General features: G+C 43.3%; 1 protein-coding gene across 5 annotated transcripts; it reads right to left on the bottom strand.

The window, feature by feature from the left end:
- Window positions 1–4,891: 4,891 nt before the first annotated feature.
- Window positions 4,892–17,539, bottom strand: ABRACL (ABRA C-terminal like). 5 transcript variants are annotated; one of them, XM_055324730.1, is made up of 4 exons: window positions 17,308–17,539; window positions 16,737–16,864; window positions 11,100–11,166; window positions 4,892–5,461 (listed from the first exon to the last, which is right to left on the bottom strand). In XM_055324730.1, the coding sequence occupies exons 3-4, from the start codon at window positions 11,158–11,160 to the stop codon at window positions 5,277–5,279; spliced, it is 246 nt and encodes an 81-aa protein (XP_055180705.1). In that variant the 5' UTR covers window positions 11,161–11,166; window positions 16,737–16,864; window positions 17,308–17,539; the 3' UTR covers window positions 4,892–5,276. The 5 variants fall into 5 exon arrangements, with proteins under 5 accessions (XP_055180705.1, XP_055180703.1, XP_055180704.1 ...); XM_055324728.1 differs by having other exon boundaries at window positions 16,737–16,829; XM_055324729.1 differs by lacking the exon at window positions 17,308–17,539 and having other exon boundaries at window positions 16,737–17,094.
- Window positions 17,540–18,896: the final 1,357 nt, after the last annotated feature.

Genomic DNA, 18,896 nt, shown 5'->3' with positions numbered 1-18,896 from the left:
CCTTTCCAGACCTACTGAATCAAAATCTCTGGAGCACCGAGATGTTCAAAAAACCACAGAAGCTATTCTGTCGCTCTGTGGTTAGGAGCCCCTCATCCCCAGAAGCCCCCGCCATGGCACATTTCACTTTCTTGGATTTCAGTGAGTGACTTTATCTTCATAATTGCCCTGTATGCATCCTGATAGTTAATCCCTGTTGACTAGCTAAATTTGTCTCCATTCTTTCCAACCAAAAAACTTCTCACTGAAACACTCACTAAATTCTCCCTAATTCTCACTAAAAAAGGAGAACTATAGAAACAAATATTTTTATTTAAAGGAACCTTTTTCTTGAGGCTGTAGAGATAAACAAAAACCACAGGAAAGGGGTTGTCCTATGGAATAATCTTCTGGAAAAACATGGTCATTTTTGATATCTCATCATAAAAGTCTTCTGAGGAGCAAGTTTTCTTTGAAGAGTTATTTATATCTTTCATTAAGAAAGAGGACACTTCAAGACTATTTGACTATTAATACATGGAAGGTGCATGCCTGTCCCTTGACTTTTTCTAGATATATGAGGCTATAAATTAATGAGTCTAATACCACATACCACACAGAAAAGTAGGCTTGTTCCTTTACCATCACATATGTTTGTATTTTGTCTGTCAGTCCATAGGCTCTTCTCTTCTTATTGTCTGGAGCTATAGGAAGCAGCTCAGACACCAGGGAAATCTGGGATGTTGGTGTTCGATTATGACAAATTCCTCAAGTCAACAGTTCTGTGACTTATTTTTAAGCCATGTCTCCAGGACACAGGGGTGCTTGGATTTCTTATGATGGGAAATTAAGGAAATTTGAGTTTGTAAAAGTGGTCAGTTTCATCAATTTTTCAATTAACAGTCATTCTCTGTGAGGATGATAAACTATAATTATAGGTTGCCTTGTATAATCGCAATATACAAAACAGCACTGTTAGGGAACTTAGAGATTAAAGTCACTTCATCATTAGTGGTACTTGTCATGTTATTTTATGTAAGTTGTTTTTATGTTTTTGTTTTGGTTTTGGTTTTGGTTTTTTGTTTGTTTGTTTGTTTGTTTTTAAGAGAGAGTGCACAAGCAGAGGGAGGGGCAGAGAGAGAGGGAGAAGCACACTCCCCCTGAACAGGGAGTCTGACGTGGGGCTTGATCCCAGTTCTCCGTGATTATGACTCGAACCAAAAGCAGCCACCCAGGTGCCCCCCCCCTTTTTTTAAACAATTCTTTATAATTCATCATTTTTAAGACATAGAATTGTTTCTTCTATCTTAAGAGTTCAAAAATAATGCCTCAACTTTTTCATCTCAGCTCCTAACGTTCCTTTCCTTCCTTACCTTAAGCTACTTGTCTTTCTCTCCTTTTGTAACCGCTCCACTAGGAAAGCTCTTCTCAATCATTCTGATACTTTAAGACAAACTTCACTTCATCCCAGTTTCCCCTTGGAACAATTTATCATTAATGTACCTGTCTCTTCTATCATCTACCCAAAGCCTCTTCTATATTTAATATATATGGTACAAATCATTTGTTTCTCTTTGAAGACTGGAATCAAATTTTATCCTTTTTTTTTTAAAGATTTTATTTATATATTCATGAGAGACACAAAGAGAGGCAGGGACATAGGCAGAGAGAGAAGCAGGCTCCACGCAGGGAGCCTGATATGGGACTCCATCCCGGGACTCCAGGATCACACCCTGGGCCAAAGGCAGACACTCAACTCCTGAGTCACCCAGGGTCCCAAATTTTATTTATTCTTATTTTACTTTGCTTTAATAATCCCTAATGCCTAGCATAGTGACTTGGAAAAAGTAAATGCTATACATTTTTGTTGCATGAGGAAATATTCATGCACGACTGCTCATAATTTTGAATTCTCACCTACCTATGTAGGTGCCAATGACACTCGTTACTGAAATGATTAACTGGGATTTAGTTTATGGTCAAGAAAGATGATTTTCACTGTGAAACTGGCCCCAAAGAAATCAAATTTATGATTTTGAATTTTTAAGGCCATGATTCAAATAAGAGAGAAGCATCCAAATATGAAGTCATTACAAAGAACTGATCATCTCAAATCTGAAGGAAAATATGTAAAACTACAGCAGGGATGTCAGTAGTAGGTTAAGAATGCTACAGTATCAATTTTCTCAAAATGACAAAACAATCATTCGGAGATCTCTTTTCTGTGAGATTTATCAAATTCTAGATCATTTTGGTTTGAAACTTCGAAACTTCCTTTGATACTCACGAGAAGACACTAAACAAAATGACAGACTGAGTGACTATTCAACTTACTTCTGCAGATTCTTTTTTTTTTTTTTTATAAATTTTTTTTTTATTTTATTTATTTATGATAGAGAGAGAGAGGCGGAGACACAGGCAGAGGGAGAAGCAGGCTCCATGCACCAGGAGCCCGACGTGGGATTCGATCCTGGGTCTCCAGGATCGCGCCCTGGGCCAAAGGCAGGCGCTAAACCGCTGCGCCACCCAGGGATCCCACTTCTGCAGATTCTTTAAAGGAAATCTTTGATGAGATGAAGTCAGCCTCCTCTCCCAAAATGCTGTCGGACAGGAATTTCCCAAATTGCTTTCCTCTAAAGCTTGCTTCACTTTCTAGCCTAGGCTTTTACAAATTCTGTAGATTATAGGTCTTTTGTGTTTTCTAAGCACCTGATAATAAAAATGTCAACTTAATGATAATAATAAAGGCAGAATTACACTTATCTGTACATAGCAAAATTGAGATGAAATAAATCTTGAACCAGAAGTCTCAAGCCTGTCTCTGCCAAGTTCCAGAACCAAATCCTCACGTGCTTACTACACAAGTTCATCATGCCCAAATAAAACTCTAAGATCAGCCCTCCTGCTCCATCCGACTTTTTTTTAAAGATTTTATTTATTTATTCATGAGAGACACACAGAGAGAGGCAGAGACATAGGCAGAGGGAGAAGCAGGCTCCCTAGGGGAGGCCAATGCAGGACTCGATCCCGGGACCTCAGGATCACAATCTGAGCCAAAGGCAGACACTTCACCACTGAGCCACCCAAGTGCCCTGTTCCATCCAATCTGTCTCTGTTCACAGGTTATCCTCAGTTACTGATCCCACAGCTGGTGTGGCTTCTAACCAGACCTCCTCCTTTATCTTTTACTTTCTGCCACACAGTTCTAAGGATTCATCCTTCAAAAGATCTCTTGTATGTATAGTGAACTTATACATGCTCAGTACCCTTTTATTTCCCCCCAGGGAATTACCCCTGTTTATTGAGGTGAGGCTGTGAAGCACAGTACCTACCCTATCCTCACTTGAAAACACACATGTGACCCGGGCCTGTCAATTCACCCTACTTTATTCCTATGGCAAATGCTATTATTGGTCAAAGGGGTAGGTTTTTGCTGCAAGTGCAGCCAGAGTTCCTCTGCTAGGATTCATAATTAGGTATAAGAAATTCTCTTTCTTATACCAACTAGGGTTGCTCATCTAGGAGTATGTGAATTTGCAACCACGTGACTAAATGCACAAAGCCTATTTAAAGTTAGAAAAAGGGGCACCTGGGTGGCTCAGTTGGTTAAGTGTCTGCCTTCAGCTCAGGTCATGCTCTCAGGGCCCTGGGATCACCTGCATCAGGCTCCCTCCTCAGCAGAGAGCCTGCTTCTCCCTCTCCCTTGCTCAAATAAATAAATAAAATCTTTTAAAAAATTAAGTAGAATGAGATTGAACCGAAGAAGGCATCAGTACCAATATGGAAAGTCAGAGGGTTTTGACATTGTTTGAATCCCTAGAGCCAGCCATGCCTACAGTCCATCCCATCCCAGTACTTGGCCTGTTAGTTGATTCTGACTTGCCCATTTCTAGCTAGATAAACTTGGACAAGCTATTTAACTTCTCTGTGCATCTCTTGCCTCATCTATAAAATGGGAGATGATATTAATATCTACCTCACAGGGTTATATGAGAATCAGCATAACAAATGCTCAATAAATGTTAGCAATGACTAGGAAGCGGCAGTGAATACTATTGTTGTTTAATCTACTTTGAATGGTCACAATTGAAAGGACATTGATGAGAGTTTTATCTTCTTTCAAAATGTGCTTGGAGTCCATTCTTCCTCTGCTTTTCCATTATCATCGCCCCCGTGGATTCTTGAGCAATGTTTTAGCTGGCGTCTGACTGCATCTTTGCTCTCTACAATCCGCCCTGGTTATCAGTGCCAGAGCTACCTTTATGGAGCATCATTATCATCATGTAACTTCTCTGCTCCAATTTCTGTTGTTTCCCTAGTTTCCCAGGTTCAACCTTATTTATACAATCTGAATCACCTTTCTCCCAACATTCCACTCAATCTGACATCCAACCTTTCATAAGAGCAAGCCTTGCTTATCATGTGCCCCTGCCTTACCTTGCCTGAGTCATCACCCTTGTCCATCTCTTCTTTTTCCTTGCTGGATAATCAGTTCCAATCATGCAAATTCTAACTCTTCTATGATACTTTTTCCAACTATCATGGTTTTCATGGATTTTATCCTTCTTGAAATTCTGTATCATTTTCAATTCCGTACCATAGGCTGCAACATGCATTTATAGACATTTCTATATTATTTCAGGTGGACCTAACTAATCCAATTAGACAGTGAAATCTTAGGTTTCATTTCTTTTGGCATTGGCACATCCCCTAACTCAGTGGTAAGTACCAAAGCCAATGTTTTCTATAGGGCCCAATCATGACATATCCCTACTTTTAAAATTCTGTAGTTTTAAGGAAATTTTCTTCAGATTATGATAACTTTTATTGCAGTTACTTAATCTTGATGCAAAAACTTCTGAGAGGCACATAAATCTTAAATGAAAAAAATAAGGCAATAAGACACTTGTGAGATAGTTACCTGTTTTTATTACATAAACATTATAATATTGCTTGTGGGAGCTGGTCTTCAGTTTGGCCTCTTTTATGGAATGTCAACTATCTGTAAAGATTGTCTAAGAATTATTTATAAACACTCTTGCACCCTCACCAAAAAAGCCTCCATGCCTACATTTTTCCAGTCAGATTCCTGAGAAAAATAATAGGTTTTGTTTATTTTACAGTGTAATTCATAAGTTCTCTTTCAAGGTATAAAAAGGGACAGACTTTTAAAATAAGAGTCTCCTTTTGTTTACAAAGTTCTATAAAAATACATTAAGTATGCTCATGTTTGTCCTTTGACTTAATATTCCAGTTGACCAGAAACAAAAAATAATAATAAACAAAGGTAAACCACATTAATCTTGCAGCAATATAATGTCCACATCATCATGAACACCTTGCAAAAGCAACTCTCCTGTGTACGTAACAATCTTCCTTCGTTTTGCAGCTTTGAGAGTTCCCACCAATGCTTCAAAGAGGTTGGCACACTTGTCATCTCGGAAGAGGACCCCAAATTTCACGCTTAACTTCCCATCAGCATCTAAGTTGAGAAAATACAATGTTAGTCAAATGCAAAGTCCGTTTCTTGCCCCATATTTGGAAGATTTATCTAATCTTTAAAAAAAATCTAACTATGGGTTAGCCAAGATGACCAACAGTTCACACTCATAAATTCAATGTCATCTCTTGCCAGACCCAAAGACTGACAAAATAAATACAATGTGTTTTATGCCTCCTAGCCTTAGGATCATCTGAGCAAAGACTAGAAGGGAACCAAAACCCATTTACAAAAAGTGAATGTGTTACAATGTTACTACTATATGTCCCCTCTGTCTACATTTTGATTTTTTTAAAGATTTATTTATTTATTTGGGGATCCCTGGGTGGCTCAGCGGTTTAGTGCCTGCCTTTGGCCCAGGGCGCGATCCTGGAGTCCCGGGATCGAGTCCCACGTCGGGCTCCTGGCATGGAGCCTGCTTCTCCCCCTCCTGTCTCTGCCCCTCTCTCTCTCTCTATGTCTATCATAAATAAATAAATAAATCTCTAAAAAAAAAGATTTATTTATTTATTTGAGTAAGAGAGAGAGGGGATGTGTGCACATACAGTGCACATGTATGAGTGCAGGGAGAGGGAAAAGGAGAGAGAGAATCCTTGAGCCGACTCCCCAGTAGCAGGAAGCCTGAGACAGGGCACCATCCCAGGACCCTGAGACCATGACCTGAGCTGAAACCCACAGTCAGACTCTTAATCAACTGAACCACCCGGGCACCCCTACATTTTGATTTTTTCATTGTCATGTTGTTGAATCAATACAAAATAACAAATAGAAGAGAAAGTTTGGGTCAGGAGCAGTGTTTCTCTAAGTGTGTTCTAAACAGACTCAGAGCCCCAGGCAGGGACTGGTGACCTTAAAAATGAAGAAATCTGTATTTACCAGATCCCTAGATTATCGTTTGGAGACCAGTTTTTACTAGATGTTAAAAATTAAGGTAAACCCTAAAAAGAAATGAACCACGAAGCGACGAAAAGACATGGTGGAACCCTAAATATATTTTACTTTACTAAGACAAAGAAGGCCATCTAGAAAGGGCTATGTGCCATATGATTCCAACTATAGGACGTTATACCACCAACAGTGAACCATAGAGTAAAACTATGAATGGTGCCTGATGATGTGTCCACGTAGATGATCAATTGTAACTGTGCAATTCTGCTGGGGGGGGGGGTTAGTAATGAGGGAGGCTATGCATGTGTGGGGATAGCAAGTATACAGGAAATCTTTGTACTTTTCTCCCAATTTTACTGTATTCTAAAACTGCTCTAAAAAATTAAGTCTTTTTTTTTTTAAAAAAATAAGGTAAGTGAAAGGTGGACCTTTGATTAAAAATCAATCAACTGGAAACTTGGAGGTAAGAGTAATATGAAACACCCCCCCCCCCCATTGCTGGTTGATTCCTTTGATCTCCCTGGCTAAACTTCTGACTCCCTTCCTTCAGCACTGCCCCACTAGCCGTGCCTGCTGTCAAGAACACCGTCATCACAGTGAGGGAGACTAGTCCTTTGGCCAAGGGTTCTTGAGTTCCCGTGCTCCAGTGCTAGAATTTCTAACCTGACGCTTAGCACATTCCTACTGTAAATGCAGCATGGTGGTGGCCACTGGAGGCAAGAGAAGGAAATACACAATCACGTTCTAGCACTTTCTAGCTTTCAAAGAAACGGCTTCAGTTCCCACAAGGAAATAAGTCATATACACATAATAAGTAAAGCAACAGTACAAAGCAGTGTGTGACTGGATGTCCAGCATGTAGCCAAGTATATCCTACAATTTGGTGAAGGGCAAGATGCCTCGAATGGGCTAGAATGGGAAAGGAAGACTTCCTGAAGGAGGCAACCCCAGTGCTGGCTTTTAGGGAGGGTGTAACATGGAGCTTTTTTTTTTTTTTTTTAGACTTATTTATTTTTATTTGAGAGACAGAGAGTGAGGGGAGGGGCAGAGGGAGCGAATCTCAAGAAGACTCCCCCGGAGTGCGAAGCCCGACTCTGGGCTGCATCCTACTACCCATGAGATCATGACCTGAGCTGAACCAGAGTCGGATGTCAAGTGACTGAGTCACCCTGGTACCCCCAGGTTTCACTTTTTAAAGGTGCCAAAGGCAGAAATCTTGGAGTTCTGCCCACTGATTCCTCACTCTCACAAGTGATTCTACTTCCTTTGTATCTTCTGTTGCTCTCCCCTCTTCTCCATGCACAATCAATGTTTTGGTTCAGGCTGGAATTGATCCTCATGCAGATCACTGCATGACTCCTCACCAGCCTCCCTTTCGGCATTTTGTCCCTGGTATGTCCTCCATATTGGTGCAAAATAAAATCCGTGACAGAAACTTTAAAGATACAAATCTGATTGATAATCTTTTTATTTTTAAAAAATTTTATTTATTAATTCATGAGAGACACAGAGAAGCAGAGACACAGGCAGAGGGAGAAGCAGGCTCCATGCAGGAACCCAATGCAGGGCTCGATCCCGGGACCACAGGATCATGCCCTGGGCCAAAGGCAGACACTTAACCACTGAGCCACCCAGGTGTTCTGAATATATATATATATATATATATATATATATATATATATATATATTATAAATATTTTTTAGGTAAACTCTACCTCCAAGGTGGGGTTTGAACCCATGACTCTGAGATCAAGAGTCACATGCTCCATGGACTAAGCCAGCCAGGCACCCCTGACTGATTGATTCTCTTCTACTTTAATCTTTCAGTGGCTCCCTACCACCTTCTAATAGGGATGCCCATGGCGTCAGAGATAAGACCCTTCATCCTCTGGCCTTTGCACTCCTCTCTCACCTAGTCTCCTGCCATATTGTTATATGTACCTTTTGATCCAGTCAATAATCAATGACTTGTTCTTACCTAAAGTAAAATGAGAGATCCTGCCCTGGCAGTTTTGCCCATGTTTAGCCATTTGCCCAGCATCCCAGATCCCTTTTTCTAGTTAATTCTTTTTCTTCAAGAATGGGCTCAAATGGCACGTTTTCTGAGAAGTCCTCTGTGATTCCCTCAGTTGAGTTGATCACTTCTTATAAAATTAGGTATATATCAAAGTACTCACCATCAATTTAGTAATAATAGTTAATATTTGTTGACTATTTGCTATGCTCCTAGAAATGTTCAATGCATTTTGTAGTAATTAAAACTCCCTTAATCCCTATTTCATGGAAGGTCAGGCACAATTCATTGCAAGAACCACCATTATTTTATATTCCAATTAAACTGCCAATTTAACTATAGCATAACATGTATGGTAAGATGCATTCTTGGGGCACCTGGGTGGCTCAGTGGTTGAGCGTCTGCCTTTGGCTCAGGTCGTGATCCTGGGGTTCTGGGATTTAGTCCAACAACAGGCTCCCTTCAGGGAGTCTGCTTCTCCCTCTGCCTATGTCTCTGCCTTTCTCTGTGTGTCTCATGAATAAATAAGTAAAATCTTAAAAAAAAAATGCATTCTTATTTTAGAGATTTTAAAGTTTAGGGAAAAATGTCTTTGAATCATTGAAATAGAATATTATTTCTAAATAAGGAAACCAAGGCATAAAAATGTTTAGTAATGTGTCCAGGGTCACACAGTAAGTTGTAGGGTAGCTGGGATTCACTCTTAAGAGAGTCTGACTCCAGAGCATATGCAAATAACCACTTCCCGATCCACACCTCCAGTCCATTTGTCTGTCTTCCTGCTACCTAAAAAGGGCCACAGGGGCTGAGATGGAATTTTGTTTATTTTCACATGTCTAGCATTTGAGCACAAAGACGGCACTCAAGAAATATTTGTTGAATGAAAGAATTTAAATCTCCAAATAATCTTTATCCACTTAATTTTTTTCCCACTGGATGAAAAATGAGACTTTAAAGAATTTAATTTTAAAAGAAATAGATAAATATGTTAACTAACGAGACTTTAAGTAAAAATTTGAAGACAAAAATAAAAGAAGTAGGGATCCCTGGGTGGCGCAGCAGTTTGGCGCCTGCCTTTGGCGCGATCCTGGAGACCCGGGATCGAACCCCACGTCAAGCTTCCTATATGGAGCCTGCTTCTCCCTCCGCCTGTGTCTCTGCCTCTCTCTCTCTCTCTCTCTCTCTCTGTGTGTGTGTGTGTGACTATCATGAATAAATAAAATCTTAAAAAATAAATAAATAAAAATAAAAAAATAAAAGAAGTAGATAAAACTAAATTCATTAATACAAACTTCACCTAAAACATCATATTTAGATTAGTCTAAAAAGGATTAGCCTAAATCATAATTTAGTCAAAATTATCCCCGACACAACTTACATAATTAACCATAACCTGTCCATAGATAACATATCTCCATAGACACTTTCCAACTCAGGAAGTAAATTATTTCCAGGAATAGGTAAGTGAAGGAGGCCTGGTGAAGCTGCAAAGTTCAAAATGTTTCATCCCCACAGAAATTATGATAATTACCTTATGGTCTTCTAGTTTGTAAAGCTGCTAATTTTGAAGTGCAGATTCAATTTCCCTTAGTAGAATAATAACTGTTCTAGGGTAAAGGTCAGAAATGTAAATGCAATTGAATCCAACCAATAAACACTAGGCTAACATGGAGACAGATCTGAGAAGAAAATCCCCAAGTTATTTAAAATACATCCTTAATATCTTTAACAATCTAAATAGTACTACTCCCAAGAGCAACAGGACCTCACAGAACTCCAAAGAAATTGGAAAGGTAGAAATGAGGAACTCAGGTAGAGCAATCACTATTGAAAATAAGATTTATGGGGTGCCTGGGTGGCTCAGTTGCTTGGGCATCTGCCTTTGGCTTGGGTCATGATCCTGAGGTCCTGGGATTGAGCCCTGCCTCGGGCTCCCTGCTCAGTGGGGAGTTTACTTCTCCCTCTGCCTCCCCACCCCTGCTTGTGCTTGTGCTCTCTCTCTCTCTCTCTCAAATAAATAAATAAAATCTTAAAAAAAAAAAAAAGAAAAGAAAAGAAAATAAGATTCAGAACAACAGTGGAGAACTAGTACAAGGGACATTTGATATACTAACGGTTCAATGGCATTTTCCAACTATGTCTTATTTCAAGTGATTTGTTATTTAAAAGCAGACAGAGCCCTGAGTCCAGGGCTGAGCTCAGCAGGGAATCTGCTTGAGATTCTCTCCCTCTCCTTCTCCCTCTGCCCCTCCCTCAGCTTTTCCATTCTTTCTCTCTGTCTCTCTCTAAAATAAATAAATCTTTTAAAAAACCCAACTGTGTAAAGGATATGGTTTCTTTTAGTTACATGTACATAAATACAAAATTCAAGAATTTGGAGAAAATAGAGACAATATGGTGTAATTTTAATTCGAGTCCCTAGTCATTTAGAAGTTTGTAAGATGGTGTCAAGATAAAACAAATTAATTTTAATAGTGTGACAAATAAAAATATGAATACGATTCAATCGCCAGATTTCAATCCAGCCAGATTAAAGAAACACAGCAATTTTCTTTGCATCAAATTCACAATATCCCAAAGGCTTTGTCTCCAGAAACCACTTCATGGCTGAGGGCAGAGCTGCTATAACTATGTCCTGAAGTCCTAGGTTACCAAAAAAGTTGGTCCTACCTGCTCTGAGATAAATTCAGAATACTATGACCTTATTATAATACTTACTTTTTGAACCTAGACGATGGATTTCCTCCACTAAAAGGTTAACTTCGTGATCCACATTCATTGCTGCCTGAGAGAGAAAAGAATGCCTATATTATTACCATTTCTATATCCTATTAAGCACATCTTGCCAAATCCAAGGGTCTTTTTTTTTTCCATGTTTCAATTGTCACTGTTAATTTACCATGTTCCGCTTCCTAAAAATACTTGTGTAACCTGCATGACGCCGGAGTACTTCCATTTCTCCTCTATCTTCATCATTGCCCCTTTGTGCTGACCCCACTCTTATTCTACACAGGATATTGGCAAGAATGCAGCACCCACTATAAAACTCTAACCCCATCCTCATGGTGCTCTGCACCAAAACCACAAAGGTGACACAGGACGTGCCCTCAGGGAATTCATGGTCTAGAAGCAGAGAAAGACCTGCAATGAGTAATAGCAATGCGACAGTGTTGTTGTTTTTTTCACTGTATTTTTTAATTGATCAGATGTTTTAGCTTAGTTTCATCCATTATTTTTTTGATTTAATTCATTTACCAACATACAGTATAACACCCAGTGTTCATCTTATCATGTGCCTTCTTCAATGCCCATCACCCAGTTACCCCATTTTCCCCCCACCTCCCTTTGTGTAAGCCATTGTTTACTTCCCAGAGTTAGGAGTCTCTTATGGTTTGTCTTCCTCTCTAATTTTTCCCCACTCGGTTTCCCCTCTTTCCTTTATGATCCTCTGCACTATTTCTTATATTCCACATGAGTGAAACCATATAATTGTCTTTCTCCGACTGACTTATTTCATTCAGCATAATACCCTCCAGTTCCATCCACATTGAAGTAAATGGGAGGTATTTACCCTTTCTGATGGCTGAGTAATATTCCAGTGTGTGTGTGTGTGTGTGTGTGTGTGTGTGTGCGCGTGTGTGTGTGTACAAATCTTCTTTATCCATTCATCTGACAAAGGTGGAAGCCGCGTAAGACTTTGTGGAGGTCACTGAAGAGATGTGGGCCAGGTAGACAGTTGGCAAAGGGAGCCCTATGAGTGGGGAAGAGTGCATGCAAAAGCCCAGAAGCAAAGGAGGAAGCGCATAGCACATTTGAGGCAAGCCCTAAGATAGAAGCTGGAGTTCCCGAGATAAAGGAACACACTTCCAACCCTTCCGGAGCCTGCGGTCTAGTGGGGAAAGCAGATCAATACAGGGCAGCTTTAATACTGTCAGGACAGGGTGATGAGGACTCTGGGTCACCTGCAGGGCGTCGTGGCCTTCCTGGGGCCAGTGGAGAGCTGGTGGTGAGCATCCATCGTCTCAGATAAGGAGGAGTCCAGGACTAAGAGCAGCTGAGAGACCCGCCTCGGTTCACTAGGTGTTCTCCCGCCGGGGGCTTCACACCATCATAGCCTCCTCCCCCCTAACCCCCCGAACCCTGGGCTGCAACTACATGGAGCTTCTTTCTATTCCTCAAATTGTCTGGCTCTCTCACCTCCAACCTTCACACATACTGTGTCTCTACCCGGACTACTGCTATTCCTCTTTCTTGCAGCAAACTCCCACACATCCAGCCCCAGCTTAGAGAAGACTTCCTCCAGGAAGCCTTCCCTGAAGCCCTGGTGGAGGAGCGCTCCCCCACAGCATTGGGCACCCTCTCCATTCCACTTCCCTGGAATTACGTTTCTCGGCTTTTTTTTTTTTTAAGATTTTATTTATTTATTCATGAGAGACACACAGAGAGAGGCAGAGACACAGGCAGAGGGAGAAGCAGGCTCCATGCAGGGAGCCCGAAGTGGGACTCAACCCCGGATCTCCAGGATCACGGCGTGAGCCAAAGACAGACGCTCAACGGTGGAGCCACCCAGGCGTCCCTGGAAAAGACTCTCAATGCAGGAATACGACCAATATCTATCTGGAGACAGAAAAGGGAGGTAAAGAGGCATATAGCAAACACCTTCAAAAAGGGAGAAGAGAGCAGGAAATAGGGAAAGAGGAGATGGATGTGGGGGAGAGAACTCCAACCATCAAGGGTCAAAGAAGTAAGGGCAGTAAAGAGTTTCCTTTTTTTATTATTTTTTAAAGATTTTATTTACTTACTTGAGAGAGAAAGACAGAGATAGCGAGAGAGGGCACGAGCAGGGAGGAGAGGGAGAAGCAGACTCCCCGCTGAGCAGGGAGCCCATCATGGGGCTCCATCCCAGCCCCCACTCCCCCACCCCACCCCTAACCCCGGCCGCGGGATCATGACCTGAGCCAGGGACCCCTGAAAAGTTTCCCTACAAAGGCAGTAACTCACCGAAAGCACAACATGAGAGTCAGAAAGTATGAGCAATTGGCAGAACATGCATCAATTCAGTCTATTTTCAAATCAAATAAGGAACTAAAAAGTAGGGTTGTATGAGTGGTGTGCTTAGGAGTGATAATTTAGAAGAAACCGTCATATCTAGACACATTGTAACTAATTCCTGGTAACTTTTAAAAACAAGGATGATTTAAGTGATAGAGATTGGTGCCCCCGGTTTCTATCAGCTCATAATGAAATGCACCACTACTATCTGCTACGGTATTTGTGTGGATATTATAATTTAACAAGTGTTTATTGCAATAAAATGCAACATCTTGGGTTAATGTGTCTACATAAAATTCAATGCCAAAAATTATAGTGTCCAAATATTGAGAACTTCGTGTTGGTGAAACTATAACATTGTATTCAGTTTGAGATCATTTGAGAGATGCTAAAAAGTTAAAATATAATCAAAAGATACAACAGAAAGATACCTCATGAAAACAATGGTAGAAAAACCCTACAGATGTTAGTGAGGTGGACAGTCGTCACTTTATCTGCTCGGCACCCATTCTGCATTCTGCTCCAGCAGTGTAATTTTTGGTTGGGTCCAGTCTTTTCTTCCTTACTCTAAATCCAAGGATGTCAGTAGATCCTCACTCGAAATTCCAGGAGTGGGTTAGAGCCAGAATAATTGATTTGGGAACCAAGCTCAGTGATCCCATCCTGAACAATTAGATTCAGCCCAGGAATTTTGCCAGAATGATCAGTAAAACACACTCTCCTACTAGGTTTGAAGATATCACTTTAGAGCCCCTAATGTAAACTGTTACCACGTGAAAACAGCCTGTCAGGAAGAAAGTTAGCACTAAGAAAAGTCCAGCCACATTACAATGACTGAGCCTATATGACTGCAGACTTTCCAGTTGCATGAAACAATCTTTCCTCGTTTTGCCTGTGCTGGTTTGATTGAGCTTCTGTCACTTGTACTCTAAAGAATGTTGACCCATAAAGTCAGTCTAGAGAAGACCTGTGACCATTTCTTAAAATTAAAGCTTTTATGGGACGCCTGGGTGGCTCAGCGGTTGAGTGCCTGCCTTCAATTCAGCCCAGGGCGTGATCCTGGAGACCCAGGATCGAGTCCCACATTGTGCTCCCTGCATGGAGCCTGCTTCTCCCTCTGCCTATGTCTCTGCCTGTCTCATGAATAAGTAAATAAAATCTTTAAAATAAAATAAAGCTCCTTTTATGTATTTATGTAATAGTGTTGTTTTGTGCTGCTCTATTGGGTAGGATGGGCGGATGTAATAGACTTGAGAGCCATATAAGAAAAAAATTTCCTTATAATCAAAACTGTTGTCTAACAATGGAGCCCGCAGCTGTTACTGGTAACACTGATGCAGCAGTATGGATGTGCCAGTTAGTGAGGAAATTAGCCTGAGGCAGAAGACAATATGCAAGGGGATTGCAGTCCTCTCCAATTCTCAGATTTTCTGACTTCTCCCACACATGTACCTCTTTAACATTGTCCCCCCACACACACACACACACATACACAATCAGCAGCACACTTCAGACCTAGCTCTCCTTTAGTAACGAGACTTAAAGAGGAAATCCCACTATGTGAATACCTGTATCATATTAAGCAGATGTATGCAGATCCAATTTAAAGAAAGGCAACCGGCATTTCTTTATAATTAATTCCACACGAGACTCCTTATCTATGTTAATTCATGTGATCCTAAGAAACCTTGCAAAGAATGTATTACTTAAACCCATTTTACCTACTCCAGAACTGGCTCAGAGGGACTCCCTACAATTAAATGCTGTTGCTACACCATCATTCTGCTTTTTCTCATCCGCTTCTTCATCTTCTTCCTGGTCATTATGCAAAGTGTGCTAAATATAATAGCGAGTGGTGTTTGTATGGAATATTACATGCTGAGTACATACTAAGGCAGAACACTGACAAAGCCAGAAAAGCTCCCCGCCCAGACCCCTGCAAGTAGGGAAACAACACCTTTAGGAACTCTTGCTAGCACATACAATTTGGTATGATTCATCTCTTTATTATTTAGCGGGGACACAGTGGGGGAGTACTCATTGTTGTTCCACAATCCTTGAGGCCCCCGACATTTGATAAGGACAGAAGGCTGGGCTGGAGTGAGCTGCAAGATCAAGAACAATGGGGAGAGGCCACCATCAGCAGAGCAAGCCCAGTGAAAGAAAGATCCTCAGTGGGAGCTCAAGGGAAGGCGGTGGCAGATGCTAGCCGGGTCCTCCAACTGTCTCAGAATCTAATTAGGCTTTGTGCGTGGGAATCACAAAGAAAGCGGCTTGTCGGAGGGCTGGGCCGCAGGCCGAAAAGCTCCACCCTGGGTATACACTCCAGAATGTACTTAAGGACCTTCTCACAGTTTTAAAGTTTAGAAGCAATACAAGGAGGTTTTCTAAGGCTCGAGGAATGCCGCCTGCTGGAGTGGGGCGCCCGGGAAGCCGCCGCCAGCTGCACGGCCACCCCCTGGGGCCGGCCACCCCCCCCGGCCCGCCACCACCCCCCCCCCGGGGCCCGCCACCCCCCCCCCGGGGCCCGCCACCTTTTCCGGCCAAGCCTCGCAAGCCCTGCCTAGCCGCCGGCGGCCCTCCCGGGTCACCGAGGACTTGGGTTCCTTCCTGGCCGCCCGCGGGCGCGCACACGCTCCATATTTGGTCATCGCTGCTCCAAGCTTGGGAGCTGGCCCGGAAGGGGTCCGAAGCCCCCGTCCCCGCAGGCGGCCCACGGCCACCCCCCGCACCGGCGCAGGGCGGGGCGCGGCGGGCTCCGGGGCAGCCCCGGGGAGGGCCGCGCGTCCGGAAGCCTTTGTCTCCGCCCGCGCCGCCCGTCCGCGCCCGTGCGCCCCGGCGAAAGCCAGCGCCCCTGCCGGGCCACCGAGACGCCCCGGCCCGGGGCTCCCCGAAACCCCCCGGCGCTCACCACCCCGCGATCCGCAGTCCCCGGGGGAGCCTCGCCCCTCGGCCGCAGCCCTTGCCCGCCCGGCGCTGCAGAACGCCCCCCGCGCCCCCTGCACGTGCAAAGCGGACCGGCCGCACCGCGGAGGAAACCTGGCGGCGCTCCGCTTCCCGGGCCCCGGCGGGCGCGATGTCACGTGAGCCGAGGCGGGAGGGGCGGGGGGCGCGCCCTCGGGTCCCCGCGCGGGGTCTCAGCCCAGCGCCAGGTCCGACCGCCACGCGCCTCCGCACCTCCCGATGCCCGCTCCCCGCTCCCCACCGCGGCCCCCGACCGCCGTCCGCGGGCCTCCACCGGACCCCCCCCCCCCCCCGGCCATCCTTGACACCTGCCCGTCACCTTCCCGGAGGCCCGCTCACCTTTCCGCCTCTTGTGACTTTCCGAGGAAAAGCTGGTGCAGCGTCGGTGCGGGCCGGGTCGTCCTCTTCAGCACACCGAGGAGGGGGAAGAGGCTGAGGAAGGAAGTGACTGATGCAGAAGAGAAAGGCTGGTGTGGAGGAGGGGGTGGGAGGTAAGAGTCGAAGCGCTCGGGAAAGGGGCCGCCCACACTCCCAGGGACAAGCCTATGGGGAGGAAACTGCGGAGCAGACGCCTGGGAAGGGGCCGACTCCAGACAGGTGGCAGGGCGCCCGAGGCTTCTAGGAATACGGACTCCAACTGCGATTACCGCCACCTTCCCCTGCGCCTCTCGGGGCCAGTGATCCCCACCCCATCCCCCCCACCCCCACCCCCATCCGATCCTGGGCTTCGATTTCCTGCCAGTATCTCTCTCCTAACGTCAGAAATAAAGAGCCACCAATGTGATGACTGCTGGGATCTAGAAGGAACAGGACTTCGGTTCTGGAGGCCAGCAGCAGGGGTCTCCAGGAAACTACAAGGCAGGAGGATAGTCCGATTTGGGGGGAGGGGGGTGCATTCTTAAAAACCAACCTGTTCTCTTGCAAAGAAATTTTGCTCGGGCAATGCCAGTTCTTGATCCTGAGTGAATATAACTTTCGTCTCTTCTTCATTCAGTATTTCCTACATTTAACTACGTAGCTCAATCGGTCTAGTTATATTCCTTTTATTTTAGTCACCGTTGTTTTATTCAGTTCTTTACTTGCACGCCAAAGAGAGAGAGACGGAAAGATGCATGCTGTACCCAGAATCCCCTTTAAAAGGAAACTGAAATAACCCAAACTATTCCTAAGGCAAAGGTTGCACAAATAACCAAAAAAACTACTCTCCCCATAGCTGATTGGAGTAAGGGTGATCATGTGACCCAAGAGCACACAATCCATAAACTGGCCATCGTCCTAGAAGGTGACTCGGAACAAACAATCCTTACCCAATAGGGACTCTAATAATTGAGTAAGCCAATCAGATTCTCCCTTGGAAATTGGAAGAGCAAAGAATGAGCTGATCTATAGAAAGAGTAAAGCTGAAAGAGGGCTTGAGGCTGGAGCAGAAAAAATGGGCCTCCAGAAAGCAGAACTGTGGAGTAAGCAGAAAACCCTTGGGATGAAGTAGAAGGTGTGTGTGGGCAGAAATGGTAGAAGCAAACTCTAAGAGAAGCTGAGACTCAGTAATGGAATAAGAGCAACAAACACCTGCTCCCCAGGGGGATATGAGTATCCAGGTCTCTAAGGCTTCACTGGATCCATCCACTTTGCAAACTGTATTCTGGTTTCCCTTTCATAGTAAACACCTATCCTTTGGGCACAACTTTGAATGAGTCTCTGTTCACCACCAAAAGATTCTGATTCAGTGTAGGTTTCCCATGTCAGATGAAGTATAAAGTGACTCTGAGATCCTTGGAGGCCTATCTTTTTCTCACTAAAACAAAGCTGAGAAGTTACCTTTTATATCTTTCAAAGTCTACATAATGCAAAATCATAATTCAAGAAATTACCATGTTTAGCAATTCTCTAACCTGGCTAGTTGGCCTGTGGCTGTGATCACGATCCTTGGATAATATCCAGTGAAATGACTAATCAATCCGTAGTGTGCTACGACTATTAAGTAATTAGTGTTTCACTGTACTCTACCAATGGGCAGAAAAAGAAACAGATTACCTAAACAAAGAAAAGTCCCTATTAATATAAAATATATATATATATATATAAATGGATTCAGTCTTTGAAAATACTTTGCTTATATACATATGCTACACTAAGCATAACAACTTCATGTGAATCTATAAAGAATTACAATTCAAGAAAGTTTTTTGATGAAAAATATTAAATTTTTTGCCATTTAATATTTTTTTCTTTTAAAAATTTTTTTTATTGGAGATATTTTTCATACCCAATTTCTACACTTTCAGTTTTTTTTTTAAGATTTTATTTATTTATTCATGAGAGACACACAGAGGCAGAGACAAAGGCAGAGGGAGAAGCAGGCTCCCTGTGGGGAGCCTGATGCAGGACTCCGTCCCAGGACCCAGGGATCATGACCTAAGCTGAAGGCAGATGTTCAGCCACTGAGCCACCCAGACCCTCTTTCAGTTTCTATACAGACTTTTGCCATCTTTTCTTGTT

The sequence above is a fragment of the Nyctereutes procyonoides genome, unplaced genomic scaffold (assembly GCF_905146905.1).
Source record: "Nyctereutes procyonoides isolate TBG_1078 unplaced genomic scaffold, NYPRO_anot_genome, whole genome shotgun sequence".
Classification (NCBI taxonomy): domain Eukaryota; kingdom Metazoa; phylum Chordata; class Mammalia; order Carnivora; family Canidae; genus Nyctereutes; species Nyctereutes procyonoides.
Note: the sequence above shows the minus strand (reverse complement) of the source record. Positions and strands in the feature narration are given on the sequence as shown.